This window comes from Epargyreus clarus, unplaced genomic scaffold, assembly GCF_041222505.1.
Source record: "Epargyreus clarus isolate Ecla_fem2 unplaced genomic scaffold, WU_Ecla_fem_2.2 ptg000008l, whole genome shotgun sequence".
NCBI classification, from domain to species: domain Eukaryota; kingdom Metazoa; phylum Arthropoda; class Insecta; order Lepidoptera; family Hesperiidae; genus Epargyreus; species Epargyreus clarus.
The window spans coordinates 1,432,861-1,451,173 of record NW_027332216.1 but is presented as its reverse complement, the minus strand read 5'-3'; the positions used below and the strand labels follow the sequence as shown (position 1 = coordinate 1,451,173).

The following is an 18,313-nucleotide window of genomic DNA, read 5'->3' as shown; positions in this document are numbered from 1 at the left end:
GGACTAAATTGTGAATCTAAACCATTCTCAAGTCCCCTTGAACACACACAACAAATTTCATCAAAATCAGTCCAGTCGTTTAGGAGGAGTTCAGTGAAATACACACGCACATAAGAAATATATATATAAGATAAGATTATCGCGGAATTAAGCCAGTCAAATATGATCCTATATATTTCTTTTTTGCATATTGTTCAACCCAGTTGTATGTAATAAAATAATTGACTAGTGGTAGAATAGTCTATCTACCCTACATTAATTAGTTACACATCACACAATACAATTACGTATACACAACACTATATCTTTACGCACCGAACGTTGCACCATTTGCGATTTTCATCACTTTTCTTAATTCATTCTATTATCAAACTTGGTCACAGGCTGTATGTTTATGAATATTTTGGATAATAAAAGCCATTGTTTTCTATGTAAATTAAAGGACACTGATTAAAAAGTTTTTAAAAAGACATAAGTTTAACGAGTTGAGGCAGAAATATGTTAAATCTAATTACGTATACGATATAACCGATAAACATACTACATAGTACTGAAATATGTATAAAGATATACTATTTTTAAATAAAAATATGTTCGGTTACTACTCTCCTCTATAAAGCTCGATATAAAATATAAAAATTCCAATATCAAATATTAAAAATTCCGATGACTGGTCTATTTGCCTCGGATTTTATAATAATTTTAACAGTAAACAATTTTCATTTACCAAAATAAAATTTTATTTACCAAAGGCAACTATTTGCACGAATAACGAATTTATTAAGATAGTGGAACCCTTTGTGGGTCGACTCCGGCGACGCCACCGCCACACCTATTTCTGCCTCATAAAAGCATCGGGAAGCGCTGCTGTGTTTTGGTTAGAAGGGTGTGGTAAGGGAGACATACTTTTCCGAGGCCTTCCAGCATAGTTCTCAGAGGTAGTGGCTTATCTGTGATCGACCTCAGATAGGGATATCTAATCCTATCTGGTGTTGATTACAGATGTCCATGGGCAGCAGTAGCCACTTACAATCAGGTGGACTGCATGCTCATCTGCTACTATTATATTATAAAAAAATATATATTAGTCACATCAACGTCTCCTTTCATTTGTCACTATTTTAATAACATATCCTCATATAATAGTCTATTTTAACAAATTTCACCAGCACGTTGTCGGCCTTTTAATATACACAAGAGCTTAAGCACCTTTTAAGTATAGGTACTAAGTAAAGGTTCTGTATGACTATTTAATTTGTGCTATCAAAACATTCCTTATGTATACTTGTATTTTTAATTCCCACTGTATTTTTATGTCATGCCACTCTACTTATCATCGAATGAAACTAATCCAACAAACTGACTAGTCTCATATTTAATATGGGCTAGTCCTAACTGATTTAATTTTTGTTTAATGTTTGTTTTTATATTTCTAAAGGTTTTCTTTTTGAAGATTCTATTTATCTCTTCCCACCCATATCCACGCTTTTTCATTTTAAATTCATTCTCAATTTGTTCGTGTCGCTACCCCATATTTCCGAGTGGCACGCAAATTTCTTGTTCCCGTCCAAAATGCCTCCCAAATTCTGTGAGAAATGAGGCATTTTGTAAAAGAAAGCTAGTACATTATAAATTTGTGGCTCGTGTTTTAAGAAAAACACCTGGAATTTTCTTAAAAGCAGCATCATTTTCCCTTGAAACGCGTTCTGTTTAACATTGTGTAATATTTAATATGCCGTCAGCTTCCACGTTTGCCTCTTAGAGGCGTATAAAGTATTCAGGAGGCATCAAAGGGGACTGAATTAGGTGGGCTTTGGTCTTTATGAAATTACTAGCTTTGAACAATTTCGTTAGAGCGCGGCGTCGGTGTACACATCGGGTTACGGGATTGATCGGCCGTAATTAGAGCAGTCTTTTGAAAAAACTTGACGGGAATTTGTGTCTGTTTATATGGAAAACAGGGTTAAGTAGCGTTTACTTTTGGCGCCATTACTCATAGCAATAGAAAGATACACGATAGAAATAGCAGCTGTTGTTTGGTATTAATACTGTGGTACGGTAATCACACAGGCGTTCAATTCAGTCCTGAAGGTATTTTGGTTTTGAGTGATACTAACCAGGCTAAAGTTCGCAATAATTATGTTCTTATGTGTGAATAAATTCCATAGATTAGTAAAGATTACTCGCTTCTAACAAGATAATGTAACCTTTTGACAATTGTCACTGTCATCTATTTCCGTTTTTGAAAATATTAAATAATGTAGTTTTTAGATCATTTATGAATGAAACGTTATTTCTTCGCACTTTTTCTTCGATTTCGTGTCTTAACTGCGCATGTCGGCATTATTCCGCGTAAATTACACCATGACAACCATTAAACGGCTGACAAAATTGTCAGTCGTTTAAGTCATTAAATGGCTTCTTTCAACTACAAGATGGTGACATACTTATCTATGATAAATTCAAATAATTTAGAGAGTATGTTTTAAACAAAAGACAGAGTGATCAAACATACCACCCATCTGATATAAGTGACTGCTAATAGGATACGAAATTAATTTCAAATACGTCTTAGATCTTATCGTAGTTTCCACGTAATACCTCTGCCTTAACACTCCTTCAAATCAAAAGTTAACAACAACTTATGCTTCAAGTCAGAAATAGACACAGCATTGCTTTTGCAACAAACAATCATTAAATTGGTATATTTATGCACAAAATATACTATTTCTACTCCACTATAAACAGAATATACATCATCATCAACCCAATCGTCCCACTTCTGGGCACGGGTCTCCTCTCATAATGAGAAGGATTAGGCCATAGTCCACCGCGCTGGCCAAGTGCGTATTGGTAGACTTCACATGCCTTTGGGATTTTTTTGTGTGTAAATCTCTCAGGTACACGGGTTTCCTCACGATGTTTTTCTTTAAGCAAATGATAATTAATTTCTAATACACACATAATTTTGAAAAATCGGTCCAAGGTTCAAATCCCAGGCACACACCTCTGTGTGCCTGGGATTTGAACCTCGGACCGCTCGGTCCAGAGACCGAGTTTCTCCACCACTAGGCTATCACTGCTTTTTAAAATATATAACTAAATAAAAATGAATGTAAAAGTGAACCTTTTAACTACCCGATCAACAAGAATCAATGAAGTAGATCATGTTGCCGTACAAAGTCAAAGAAATTTCAAGCCTTAAAGCTTACTTTCCGGTCTAATCATGCAACGTTGCTTTACGGGCATAACTAGTCGCTAAGTAGGTGATTAATTTCCCACAGGAAGCGTTCAACTATTTTGGTATTACGAATCGCAATATTCGCATCCTATACGAAGAATTTCGAATTGCGAGCATCGGTACTATGCCATTTCGGTACTGCGAATACGAAACATTTTTACATTAAATTTCATCAGTATACAATTTGCTTCATTAATAATAATTATTTAATATAAATCATCATCATCCAATTACTGTGTTTGCTCGAGTCCTCTTTCAGAATGAAAACGATTAGGTCATAGTCCACCGCGCTGGCTAAGTGCGAATTGGTAACTTCACGTACCTTATTTTTTTAACGATTTCTCAGGTATGCAGGTATACACGATGTTTTCCGTCACATAACTTGGAAAAATCAGAGGTGCGTGCCTGCGATTCGATCGGTCCCCTCGATCGAAAGGCCGAGTTTCAAACTAGCCTATCGCTGCTTTTGTACATCAGCTCTATAGAATTAGCTTCAGAAATAATTATTTACATATACAGAGAATAAAGAACAAATACATTTTGAAAGCATTTAGTATTGAATATGAAGTATCTATAAATATTTAATTCTGTAAGTAAATGGTTATCTGAAGGGATTCCCTATTAATATTGTAACCGCTTTTCATACAATATTTATTGGGTTGGTTTCTCTTTTAATATACAACACTGTTTATATACGATATTTTATGTTAATCGAATTTTAATGTTTATTGGAGTTGTCAAGGTGGTAGAACTTTTTATTCGTTAACTATGGGAGCGCTATCGCTACCCTTATTTCTGCCTTATACACCTATCAAGCGTATTTATTTTCCTTTTTTTATAATATAGAAGTAATACAAGAGCATGCGGTCCACGTGACAGTAGGTTGCAACTATCACCTGTGAATATAATTCCGTAACCCTAGATATGATTAGATTCCTAAGTAAGATGGGTCAAGGATGCGTTGCTACCCCTGAGGAGTTAAGTTGGAATTCCTCGGATAAGCATGTCTTCCTTACCACAGTGTTAACCTGAACACAGCAGCGCTGAACTCTACTGTTATCAGTCAAAAATAGGTTTGGAGCTGGCCCCTTCGGAATCAAACACTAAGAGTCAATGACCTTCAAAATCCGCCGGTGACGACCCGCGTGGCGGGGCGGTCACCATACTGGTCTGACGCGCAGAGGGTCCCGGATTCGTTCCCAGGCCAGACAGACATCTAATTGATAAGTTTAGATTTCTGGTTTTGTGTATTTGTCTATGGTACCCACGACACAGGGAATCCTAGTGTAGGATTGTGAGTGTAGAAAGCGTTTTTTTTAATTTTAATGTTCATAAGACATCAAATGTGGCAGATGTAATAAAATAGCATTAAAAGTAAAATAAAACAATTCTAAAGATTAATTAACACTAATTGCGGTATTCGTGTCCCCAATAAGATTACGCCCCCGCGGTTCAACCCCTTGTTAACGAGAGGTCATTTTAGAGGGATGGAAATCTTCTGCCCCTAAAATGTTCACAAAAAACGCAATTAAAAATCGCAAAAATAAAATAGTAACATTAAGAATTAGAGAGGAAAGTCATCTTAATGAAGGGGGAGTACTATGAATATTTTGATTTTTATACATTTAAAAGAAAAGTTTAGGTTAATATGTGCTATACAAAATCTTCATTTCAAGCGTGAAGAAATTCTACGTTTTAATGGTCATACAGTTGAGGTAATCATTTTAGTCATCAGTACTGTAAACGCATCTGAGATCGGAGTCAAGTAGAACCCATATGATGTTGGTTACAGGCTCATTTGAAATTTCAATCTTACAGAAAAACCACGTCTTGTAATTCAATTCAATTCATTTATTGCAGGCTAAGGTAGAATACATAAGTGAAATACATTAGTTCTGTGCTCCTATCCTAAACCCAAGGGTTATGCAAATATATCATAGGTAAATAGATTCTTATTAAAATTAAATTAATAATATTGAAATAGAAAAAAGGATAGAATAATAAAATGATATGAAATCATAATATTAAATTAATAATAAAACAATAAATTGAAGGTGGTAGAACCCTTTGTGGTTCGACTCCGGCGGCACCACCGCCACACATATTTCTACCTAATAACAGCAATGTTAGGCGCTGCTGTGTTCCGGTTGGTAAGGGAGACAGACCTTTCCGAGGCGTTCCAGCTTAGTCCTCTAGGGGTAGCGGCGCATCTGTGGCCGACCTCAGATAGGAATATCTAATCCTATCTGAGATTGATTACAGATGTCCATGGGCGGCAGTAGCCACTTACCATCAGGTGGACTGCATGCTCGTCGGCTACTCCTATATTATAAAAAAATAAAAATAAAATAAAAATAATTGCAGTTACTTAGAAATTGATATTTCAGACACTGAACTGTTAAAAAAATCATAGTATATATTCGTCTTATGATTTATATCTTAAGGGATCTCTTTAATTAGAGAACCTAAATATCACAAACCTAATAGGTACTCCACTTTCTATATAAATATAGAATATAGCATTAATCAATATTTATTTGAGGCGCCCTGCGGTTTCAACCCTCGCTAACGACTAACCCTTTCAAACAAGATGTAATTCTCTCGTTACATAGATTCGGATTAACAATTACAGTAATAATTGGGAGAGTCGTCCCATTTTTACTGGTAATTGGAGGAACACGACCATTTTTAAGCGATCTGTTTAAATAGGATTTAAATGAGTTGGATTTTAATTTGCTTAGGGATTGTTTGATTTTTATCTGATTTTTGTGTGAGTTAGTATCATTTTTGTATTTACATAGGATGGAAAGATTAGGATGTTGTATTTACTGACTGAATAAAAATACCGTATTTGGCCACGGATTCACTATACAGAGTGAATTTTTGAACTGTGCGTAAATGCTCAAATTTGATTATATGGAACAAAAATAACCTTACACTCATGCGGTCAATTATGAGGAAAAAACAGATAACCGAATGACGTGTTCTTTTTTTATTTCTTGGCTATGGGGGCTGAAATGAACTTTTCGAAAAATACCACCTTGTATTAGTGCATCCTCCGATAATACGAATTCCAATTTTTATTAAAGGAATAGCAAATGTATACTTTCAGATTAAGATCTCCACACCCATTTGAAATACGTATATTTATGTTACGATGTTTATAATTAAGGACGACCATAAAGCACGCATAAAATCATAATAATACGAGAGAGATCGAATTTCATATTGCGAACCTATCACCGCCTATGATGCACGCGTATTATGAACCCAGTTAAAGATAACAATGGAAACCACATATTGACTTCCTGTCTCTCCTTTACATACAGGAATAAATTAAACTTCATGAAACCATACATATTGATTATGTACCAATTACAGTTTGATGAAAACCAAGCTTCCTTCATTAGAAATTAATTGAATTATATTAAAAGTAGAAGCCCCGTAATACAATCTAAACATTTAATTAAATTGTAACGGAGTCTTACGCCCGCTTGTAATTTGGGTACCATAATTATCCTTGGTATTTCTGGTACTAATATTTTATACGAAAAAAATAAGTAAGAAATTCTTGTTACAATGTATTAAGGAAATAATAAAAGTAAGTAATATTAAATTAAAGAAGTAAGGAGTTCTTGGTTACTTGTCAAATACTCTGTTACTGAAACATACATTGATATAAATATTTACACAAACGTTCTATCGGGAATTGAATCTAGCGCCACAAAGTAGCAGTAACAATTTTCTCGTGAAAGAAAAACATAAACCTTTATCGAAAACTATCAGCTACGGGGGTTATGCTATAGTTGTCTATTAGTATCCTTTACCACACCCTTCAAACGAGAGATAGCAATTTCACACGATTGGTACGGAAATAAATGTGACGATGGTACTATGATGGTTGAACCACGCAGAAATCTACCACATATATGTTAAACTATTTGAGACTTTCCACTTTAATCGTCAGGTAACAATGAATCTGTCACCTCAGAAATTAATTTTATCTGGGTTTCTTAAAAAATGTTCAATGGTGGCAGTAGTGTCTTACTATCAGATAGGCTTCATGCTCGTTTCCTAATTGTACATTATATTTTCGAATATTGCTCATTTTGGTTATATTTACTTTTGAGGTCTATCTCAAGTTCCAGTATAAGACCTTCCTATTAAAAAGCTACTGAAACCTGAGGCTAAGTATCATACTATTATTTGATAAGACATTCGCTAAATAAATAAATGAAATGTATTGTCATCAACAGATTAACACTACGATATTTCCCAATGTACTCTGTAGTTATATGACCTTAAACATAACCTTTACACAGGATTGTTCCCAGTATTCCTATGTTTATTTCCTAGACACGAATGTCTTATTATCAAAGATTAAAACTACGATATTTTCCAATGTAGATTGTAGATATACGACCTCAAACATAACCTTTGCATAGTTCCCAATCTTCGTAGATTTATACGCAAAAACGACAGCAAAACCAATATTTTAGGTCTTAAATAGATACGTGGTAAAAAATCCGTCAAAAATCCGCCTTTTGGGAACGCGGAGCCGCAGCGATGCGGGTCGAATGCAAATCTCCGCGAAAGCCGATTTACAGCGATTCAAATTTGTCCCGTTCCTTGAATACATGTCAATTTCAAATTCGTTTAAAATGATACAATAAGAAGCAGATTCGTCGTCATTAACGCTCATTATTAATAATCTACGAGTAATATTAATCTCTTTTATTTATTTAGAAAATATTGAAATGTGACAATGTCCACTACCCTTACCAGGAGTTTTTACGTTTTAACAAATGACTGTTTTGGTATTTGCTTACGTATTTGCCCATATAACTTCCAATCAGCGCCTCTAGCGGATTGTGTCAGAACTTGGAAATAGTATGGGCCAATCCGTAAACAAATACCAAAACAGTCATATTTGTCGTAACGTAAAAACTCCTGGTAAGGGTACAGTAAGAAATCTGTTAAATGACGATCTTTGGTAGGCAAAACATTAGATAGATTGATTATTAATAGCGGGCGTAACCCATGATCGTCCCACTATTGGGCACGGGCCTCTCAGTTTGGGAGAAGTTAAGGCCATAGTCCACCGCGCTAGCCAAGTGGGAATTCGTAGACAGTAGGTTCATCATTGACACCTTCAGATGATGTAGGGAAAGTATACCCGTTTACACAGTAAGATTCCCTTTGTCATGAATGCCATTCATAATAGTTGGGAAGCCCAAGAAGAGATTTCCGGAGTGTCTCGAGCGCGTCAGACTAAGATATGGGAGATACCTTACACCCTGTAGAGTATCCTAAACCATAAGTTACCTTTCTATGTCGGGCACAGGGGAGCCCGTCAGATTAGTAAAAAAATCTATCACAGTCACGATCAATTTTCTTTTTAATATAAAGGAAATAATACTAGAAAACGGGAAACACCATAATCTGTCGATTACCACACTTAATTCATTCTCATACATTCTTATTCATACACTCTCATACCTTTATTTTTCAAATTTTCAGAATAAGAAAACTGCCCGCTGATTCGAAAAATATAATATAACCTTTTCTTCATTGTAACGTCTAATCCACACAATCGTATAGGTCCCAATGACGCTTGAGTTTGTACACATTTAGCATCGTGGGCTCCCCTACCATAACGTAAATTCATACCACTATGTTATAAACGCACTTGGTTATTAAACATACAGAAACAGTATACCCATAGGTAATCCATGCGACATAACTATAAGCGCTTTAAGGCTGAAATAATGAAAACTATTTAGAATCACGGGATGTATACTGGGCCGGATCGCGTAGAAGGCAGCTGAGGCTACTGGCCTGGTACCACCGCAAGAACGAAACCTCCCACAATAGAGAAACAAATGTCTACGATGGGGCAGCCACTTTTGCGGTCTTTTTCCAAAAAGTATTTTATCGCATTATTACAGATACTACATGTGCCAAAAAACATTCTTTTTTAAAATACTCGTAGTTTAATTTATGAGCAATACATATCTGAAAGAGTTGACGTAAACAAATGTTACTTTTATTCGACCTCTACACCTTGAAATCCGGCCCTGGATATTTATAATATTGGTCCGTATCTACATTATATTTAAATGTGGAACTTTATAACCCTATTTCAATTGAGAAGTATTAACTGTTTAACAGTTTTATCGGATTTAAGTTATGAATTTGATTTATACTTCTCGACGCGAATGGGTGAAACTTCGCTACGCGCGTTGCGGGCATAAATCAGATAAATCCGGATTTCAATTTATTTAATGCCGTTCCAATATGATGCATTATTTGAAAACAGTACGAGTGAACAAATCACTGTATTATTTATGGATATTTAGTAGAAAATGAGCACGAAGTTCATGTAGACCTAAGTCTATGTAGACATATTTTATCACCTAATAGGATTGCAGTCGTTACTGAGATCGGTCGCACATGTGTCGCTTCTAAAGAAAAAGTAGAACCGATAAAGAATTACTTGTATGAAAGTAAGCCTTACCACACCCCTCTAGAAAACAGCTATTCGTGAAGCTTTAGATAGATCACTATGTCAGTCAGTCACCTTTGAGTTATATATATTTAGATATGTAATTTAAAAATAATTATAGTATATTACATACTATTATAAGACAGGCCTTACAACTCTCTGTCCCAGATGGTCGTGCGTACGCAAGAGATAAAAATACACCACCCTTACAATACAGGGCTATTTATGGCCTTTGAGTTTGAACAAGAACTATTTAGGTATATACATGTTCCAATGTTGCCTAGTAAGTTAACAGGTAGGTAAAAAAAATATATACTAACATAGGTATATTCTGAGCTATGTAAGACTAAATTTTTTTCCATGTCTTACATGCACATGTTTAGTTTCCACTTTTCCGTGAAAGATGCATGCTAAAGTGTTTTATATGCGTCTATCATCATTGATAAACGATTTTACAACTCATGTTTTTGAACTGTAAAACTCATATCCAAATTAAACCATAAATATATTTTTAGTATTTGACAAATCCATAAATATATTAATTATTACGTATTATATTGTTAAAAGAAAACACAACGAAAAGATACCAAATACGTTCCCAAAAATCGAAAACTAATATAAGTACTGGGTCAGCGTGGTGACACATGGCTTAAACCCTTCATATCCTGTACCCAGAAACGGGATTTTCTGATGGTAAGTAGCCTCTGCCGCACATGGACATCTGTAACCAGCTCTATATAAAACAGTTACTAGCTTGAGCCGATCGCAAATGCGCTATAATTCCTGAAAATTAAAATAATCGCTTCATATGTGAATCAGCCGGAGATATCATAAAACACCAATATTCAATTTTACCGAAAATCAGGTTTAAAATGAACGCATTCTACGTCGACGGCCGTTTATAACTAATTTTGTTAAGAAACTTCCAAAGCTCGGTGTCATCTCCGAAGTGTCGGCTAAGTGCCTCTGCGAGTAATTAAGTTACAGATACCGTTGGCAAAACAGCGCTTCGTAATTCGATTCACTTCATATCTACGGATTTTCGAGCTACTGTACATAATATTAGCATATTAAAGCAATTTCTTGTGCTTATCGTAACACTTTTTTTGCACGAGGATTTAATAAGATTATTGATCTGTAGGAACGATTACTGGTACTGTTAACATATATCTGTAGGAACGATTACTGGTACCGTTAACATATAGTTTTAAAGGTATAAAAAGAAAGACAAATGTCAAAAATCATTTTTCTCAAATATTTTGTCAACGATTTTTATCTATAAATATTTTTAAAAGTCTTTTGACTAAATCTTTGTGAAGTTTCAACTAAATGTACATTACATCAATATAACTTAATTATTTAATAACACTTTTTTATAACACATTTTGTTAATTATTAAAAAAACATTTTATGGTCAAAATATGAAATATTTTTTTAAATAATTAACTTAGTTTTTCTTATTTGGAACAGTCATTATTTAAAAATTACCAGTTCAGTGTACTCACCCACAAAAAGTCCAAAAACTAGAAGTACAGTCATGTTGAAACATCTAAATATTCATATCACCGTAATTAAGAATCTCCCACTTTTCATTTCACATCATTCAATCATTATTTCCATCTACAACACAATTCCCAATCCAATTCATTCGTTCACTGCGGCATTAAAAAATTAAAATAAAAAAAAAGTTCGTAAAATTCTAAAACGTATCGGCGCGTTCGATTCAAACGTGGAACGGACGTGCGTTCAGCTCAGCGTACGAAGACCGACTGCGGGACAGCATCGAGCATCCCCTCTCAGAGACCCTCCCCTTGCGCCCTTATCGCGATTCCGTAATTAGATAAATGTCATTGCTGTTGTCTGACTTTTTTGCTTTTCTCGAATTCTGTTCGACGTAATAGAGTCGAGTTGTTCGACACACTCTTTTGTGTGTGTTATGCATGTATGTATATTGTATATGTATGTGTATTTTACGAAATATGTTCAGTATTGTCAGTGCTTTATGAGTTTTCCACCTCTTTTCCTCATTTTCACTGTGGTTGGAAGACGGTTTCGACAATAGAATATTTTTTCGACATCTCGCCCCTTCTGGCAGGCGTTCGTTGATTTGACTAAATTAACATAACAATATTTATATTGTTAACAAAAATCGAGAGTCAGTAAATTATAACTTAGTATTTCCGATATGTAATAATAATAATCGATAAAGCCTGCTTGTCATATATATATACAGACATTGAACGTGTCAGGCACATATCGTATTTTATTATACAATATTTTGACGGCTGTTTACAATAGTTGTAAATACTTCGATAGAAATTGTATAGAGGAATCCGTTTTTTCTATCACTATACGCGTCTGAAACGCTTTTACATCTGCGTATGTAAATGCTCTATTTTACTTCACTCTTCTTTTACCGTTTTTAGGGGTAGCATCACGAAAAGACTTTTAAAAACTGACATACGTATGAATTTAAATATAAGTATTTGGCAAAGGGAGATCTACCGCCGGGCTAGGTGATCATGCCCGTGGAGCGGCCGTGCTCCAACAGTCTCAGTTCGGAGCTTGTATATATACAAGATGTTTAGAAAACTTTGACAGCATAATTCAGCAGCGCCATCTCTTGACGAGTAAAGGGAAGTCGCTGCAAGTAGATACAGTACTCAACAATAAATAAAATATGTGTAATATATATGGGCATTTTTTTATTTATAATATCGTTGTAGAGTTAAGTCTACGTTAAGTGCTATCCTTACACCATTTGTTATAATGTTTATTCCTGTATTATAAATATGTTATTTTTATTATTCGTAATTATATCATTCGGGAAGATGTAGTGTTGTCGCAGGCTTTTATATTTTTTTTATGAAAAAGCTTACGATGAAACTGCCATGCTGAACCTAGAATAGAAAAATATGTTTAGAAATAGATAAAATAATTTACTTTAAATTGTCCTTATAATAATTATATTTCATAGATTTCAGTGTTTTTATAATATATTGTGTTACAGTTTTTCTCTTCATGAAACTGAAGGAGTACGTTGTGGTCGCAATTGTTATATAAAACTTTCTTTATAACTTATAAGTGGCATTTTCTTGTAGTTCCTTGAACGTAGTTTAAGTGCACTTGTAATGAAAATACAATTGTAAAAGTTTTATATCTGTATTAAAATAATACCTACGTACTTTTTATAGCACATACAATATATCCTATCACTTAAAACACGTAGTCTCCATATGTCGCATCCAGTAATAAATAATAATAAAATGAAGAATTAAAAAAATACGCACAGTCGAACATAAAACCTCCTGTTCTAACTCGATTAAAAATATCCACAATCGTTGAAGAGGCACAGTATGTCGTTATGGTCTCGTAGCACTTCGTAGCAAACCTGTAGCGCGTAGCCTATCAGATACCCTCTACAGGGCTACGGATAATCTAAAATTGCTTCTAAAATAAATATAACAATACTGTATAGAAAATTCTATATTGTTTTCAGTAATTTTACTCTTTATTAACATTAATATTATAATAACACTTGGCTCGAAATTAGGTTCAAATATTCATGAACTTTATAAATTCATGTATCAATTTATCTAAATTGACCGATAAATAGTTATCGTGCTTTCATAAAACATTTTAGTGCCACCGATAGCCATAAAATGTAGCACGTGACATCTGTTCAAACCATTAATTGTTAATTTGTTTAGCTCGATGATCCTGAAATAATTATTACCTCCAAACTCCAGATTTTAGTCGCAACGGTGCATAAATAATGGCGTTCAAATATTAATTGGTGTCGATAGGGAATTACAAAATTATTAAGTAGCTCTATTGCAGATGGAGGTTGGTAAATTAGTTTTATTAATAAAGTATAATATATAAACGTTATGTAAACTTTTGAAGTCTCTTTTAAAATAGCTAATACAAGTACTGAAAGTAGTAGAACACTTTCGTGGTTAGACTCCGAAAGCACCACCTATAATTTCAGCCTAATAGCAGCAGTTTTAAGCGCTGTTGAGTTCTGGTTTGAAGGGTGTGGTAAGGGAGATATGCTTATTAGCAACGCATCTTTTGTCAAACCCAGGTAGGAACATTTACATATTTGGGTGTTTTGAAGGTGCCCATGGCCCAAGGTACTGCCAGTAACCACTAGCAGGTAGACTTTATGCTTATTTGTTACATAAATACGTTTAAACGATACGGTAGAGTATACAATTAACTCTCCCACCTTTGAATTAGATTAAAACGGCTTAAACCGCTATTTTAAAAATAAAAATTCTGTTGTGTGGGTTTAACGCTGCAACCTACACTCAAAGCTGTTATTGGAAATAAAGGAATATTTCGTACTAAACCACGAGAAAATAAAATTATACCTCTCATAATTATTCTAGTCAGTTATTTGTGGTCAGGATAAATAACCAACACGACGCGCGCAAACATGATGATCTAGTTGTATCAAGCACGAGAAGCGATAAACGATTAAATTTTATCAAAGCTGAATTAAAAAAGATTTTGATATTTGTATGAACTGCAGTTGATTCTTCACCATGTAAACCTTGTGCAGAGAATATCTTTTCTCTTTACCAAGATTTATGATTCATTAATTAATGTCTATTTTGGTATACAGGGTGAGTTTTTCAAATGGGCCTTCAGGTTCAAAACCGAAAGTATAAGGATTAGCGAAAAATGCTGAAAGGAGGTACGAGGCCGATTTTGATAAAAATGAAAACTGCATCATTCGATTTTTTTTAAATCTCTACCCTAGCCGGGAATCGAACGAGTTCATTTTGATAAAAACCTTGTATTATTCCATCATCGCATAGTGTTGCTTATAAGGATCAAATTTTAGAAAGTAATAATGTATGACAAACTAAAGCAAAAGGCTAACTTTGAAGAAAATACATATTTTTTCATACATTGTCATACTAATCCTTAACTTACTAATTCTCTGATATTAAGGGTGGGTTACATCGAAAGCCTCGTTTAAGTTTGCGGTAAAGTTAAATATAACAGCGATGGAATGTAAGAATTCTGTAAAAAATATAAAGTCGATAAATACTAGTGTGTAATAGGTTGGCAACTAATTTAATGCACATTAAGTATATAATAATATTAGTAATATAAGTTCCCGTCGTTTTTAAGATCCTTAGGAATCTTTATTTTTAGGAATTTTTATTCGTCCCTGTAGTTCCGGGAGTAGAACAGGACTAAGGTATCTCCTGCCTGTCGTAAGAGGCGACTAAAAGGGGGATTCCGGGGTTGCGGGTGGCAAGAGTGGGAACTCGAACTGCCCAGCCAGCGGCCCCGGGAAGGACGGCGGTATGTGTGGTTGCATATCGTCGTACGCACCAGATGGTGTGGCGAGCGCCATGCTCACCTGGGCGGAGCCCGACGGGGCAACGCGCTAAGAGGGATCCGGTTGCGTTCCTTTGGACATCCCGGAGCCCTCTACGCAGCGCTGAGGACGGCCGCCGGGGGGGTATTAGTGCGGTAACAATCCCACATAACCCTACGTCGCCTCCACGACACCGGGTACCTTTTGAAGGTTTCCCCCTCGTAAACAAAAAAAAGGAATCTTTATTAGAGAAAATAATTGGTTGACGTAGACGACGAAATACATTTAACATAAACGGGGGGATATTCTACGTTATAAGAGAGATCAATCTCTAATGACATAATTTTCACTTCCTCAGGTACAAAATTAAAATATTTACTCGCTGGCTATCAAACAGGTCACGTGTCACGACCACATAATATTCGCCCGTGATCCAAAGTATCGTTCTGAATTTGTTGGTCAATTACATAAACAAACTAATTACTTAGCTGGAAACCGACAAACACGAATATCTGAATTTGTCAAACTAGGTACAAATTTTATTATTTGGCTTTGTATCATGAAAACACGATTATAACATTTTTACTCTACAGGGATGATGTCTTTGTTTTACGCACGTATGTTATTGTTTTATTTTCATACATAATTAATATGAAAATATATAATATATTAACTTAAAAATACAAATTGTAAGGATTTTATATATGCCGGAGTGGTTACCTGTGATGTCATCAAATTGATACTTCAGAACACAAGCTAGACCTAAAGCATACAGAAGGACTTGGGAACTGACGAGTGAAGTTGACTCGCGCGCGCCGAGCAACTGTCTCCATTTTGATAGTGTCAACTTAGTTCTACGAGTAGGCCGATTAATTAGAGTACTCTCAGTATAGTCAGTTCGAAGGTGGTAGAACCCTTTGTGGTTCAACTCCGGCGGCACCACCGCCACCCCTATTTCTGCCTCACACCGACATCTTTGTTAGTTCTTATTTGTTATAATTATGATACAGATACAGGTAGAAATATACTCACAGATATTCTTATCACTAATTTATGTCTTTTAACTTACTCACTTGTAGGTAATGCTTTACATAGTCCTTAAATCTCTTTTTTATAATATAGGAGTAGCAGACGAGCATGCAGTCCACCTGATGGTAAGCGGGTACTGCCGCCCATGGACATCTGTAATCAACCCCAGATAGGATTAGATATTCCTACCTGAGGGCGGCCACAGATGCGCCGCTACTCTTGAGGACTAAGCTGGAACGCCTCGGAAAAGTATGTCTCCCTTACCACACCCATCAAACCGTAACACTGCAGCGCTTAACCTTGCTGTTGTTAGGTAGAAATAGGTGTGGTACTTTAATACTAATACCGACAAATAACCAAAATATATAATATTAATAATTTTGCCTCCCAAAACCTTTTAAATAAGGCATAAATAGGTATAGCATTCATTAATGAATACAACAAATCAAATCATAATGAAAACCACGTTTATCATTACTCAAAATATTTTATCATTATACTCTATGATATTTAATACTCTATAATAATTATTCAAAGTTTATACGAACGCATAATTATAAACAATACCGACGCAATACAGTTAACCACATTTGTTATCTAGTAGAGAGCGTTATGAATACCAATGAAATCGAATCAAAATTATTTCATCATTAACCCATTACTATCCCACTGCTGGGCACGGGTCTCCTCTCAGAATGAGAAGGATTAGGCCATAGTCCATCGCGCTGGCCAAGTGCGGATTGGTGAACTTTACATACCTTTGAGTTTTTTTTTTTATAAATCTCTCAGGTATGCAGGTTTCCTCACGATGTTTTCCTTCACCGTTTAAGCAGTTAATTTTGAAAAATCAGAGGTGCGTGCCTGGGATTTGAACCTCAGACCCCTCGATCGAGAGGCCGAGTTCCTTACCCACTAGGATATCGTTCACAAAATTATTTAGACAAAGTTAATTCGTATAAATTATAAAGAATTATTTGAACGTTAATCTACCACCGCTTCGGAAGGCGCTATGGTTACTGTTGGACTATTGGATAGAATAATCTTGGATGGTTGACTACTGTTGTTATGTAATATTATACATTAATAGTATACAGGGTGATTTTTTTAAGTGGGACTTCAGAGCCAAACAAGAAGTTATAAGGAATAAAGAAAATTTGCGAATAGTGAAATAGCGAAGACTGGTAGTTTCGAGGCCGATTGTGACCTGTTACTAGGAGGCAATCCAACGAGTTCAATTATAAAAAAACACACACACATCCTGTATTATTCCGCCATAGTCTCAAAATGACAAACTAAAGCAAACGGCTAATATTTCTGCGTGTGTTTTAATACTGATTTCCAATCCCTAAACCAAATCTGGATCAAAATCAGTACTTGACTTCAAAAAACTAGTATGCGAAATAAGAGGCTTGGTATTTGATTCCAGACCCCTGTTGTTACTTGGCAAACAAATCTAAAGTTACATTATTATACGCTAAAGGTGCTAGAAACAGTATTACTTTGACTAATATTATTGTTGCGACAATAAACTAAACGTTAGTTACATGGCGGAAACCTTTAGCTAACAAACCAGAGCTGAACGGAGCCAAAAATGATAACTCTACTCACAATAGCTCTTCTAGCTACCACATGCAGTTGTGTTACGTGGAACTAAGTAAATGATGGATAAGGTGCTTTATTTAAGGTGCTGCATTTTCAAAAAAGAAATTTGTAATGATTGAAATGAAATAAAAATTCTGCATAGGTCCTCTCTCAACAACGTTGTCATGAATACAAAGCAAAAATTAAATAATAATAATAATAATATATACTTTATTGTACCCACAACATGAAATAATAAAGAAAAAATACAAATATAAAACAATACAATAGGCGGCCTAATCGCTAATCAGCGATCTCTTCCAGGCAACCTTAAGGTGAGGAGTAAAAGTAAGGACGAGTTAAAAATTAAAATTCATGATTGAGAATTTAAACCGGCCTAGAATCAAACCCGGATCCCCCAACTTGTCAAACTGGCAGTGACAGCGCCGCCAAGCGGGTAAATGAACACAGTGTACGCTGTAAATGTATAATGCAAAAGAACCGTAATGCTTACAACATTCATTCCATCCTATTCCGTTAACAGACACATAAATTTCACTAATCCATTTAAAGGCTACTTATTTCAATTATCCAGATAATACCCATTTTTTCCTAGAGT

General features: G+C 35.1%; 1 protein-coding gene across 1 annotated transcript in view; it reads right to left on the bottom strand.

Annotated features, from left to right (window-relative positions):
* Positions 1–11,501, bottom strand: part of LOC140743981 (uncharacterized) — a 41,484-nt gene extending 29,983 nt beyond the window's left edge. Inside the window, exon 1 of the mRNA XM_073075420.1 lies at positions 11,252–11,501. Coding sequence (XP_072931521.1) covers positions 11,252–11,285 — 34 coding nt within the window. The 5' untranslated portion in view covers positions 11,286–11,501. The remainder of the gene's footprint in view (positions 1–11,251) is intronic.
* Between the last annotated feature and the right edge of the window lie 6,812 nt (positions 11,502–18,313).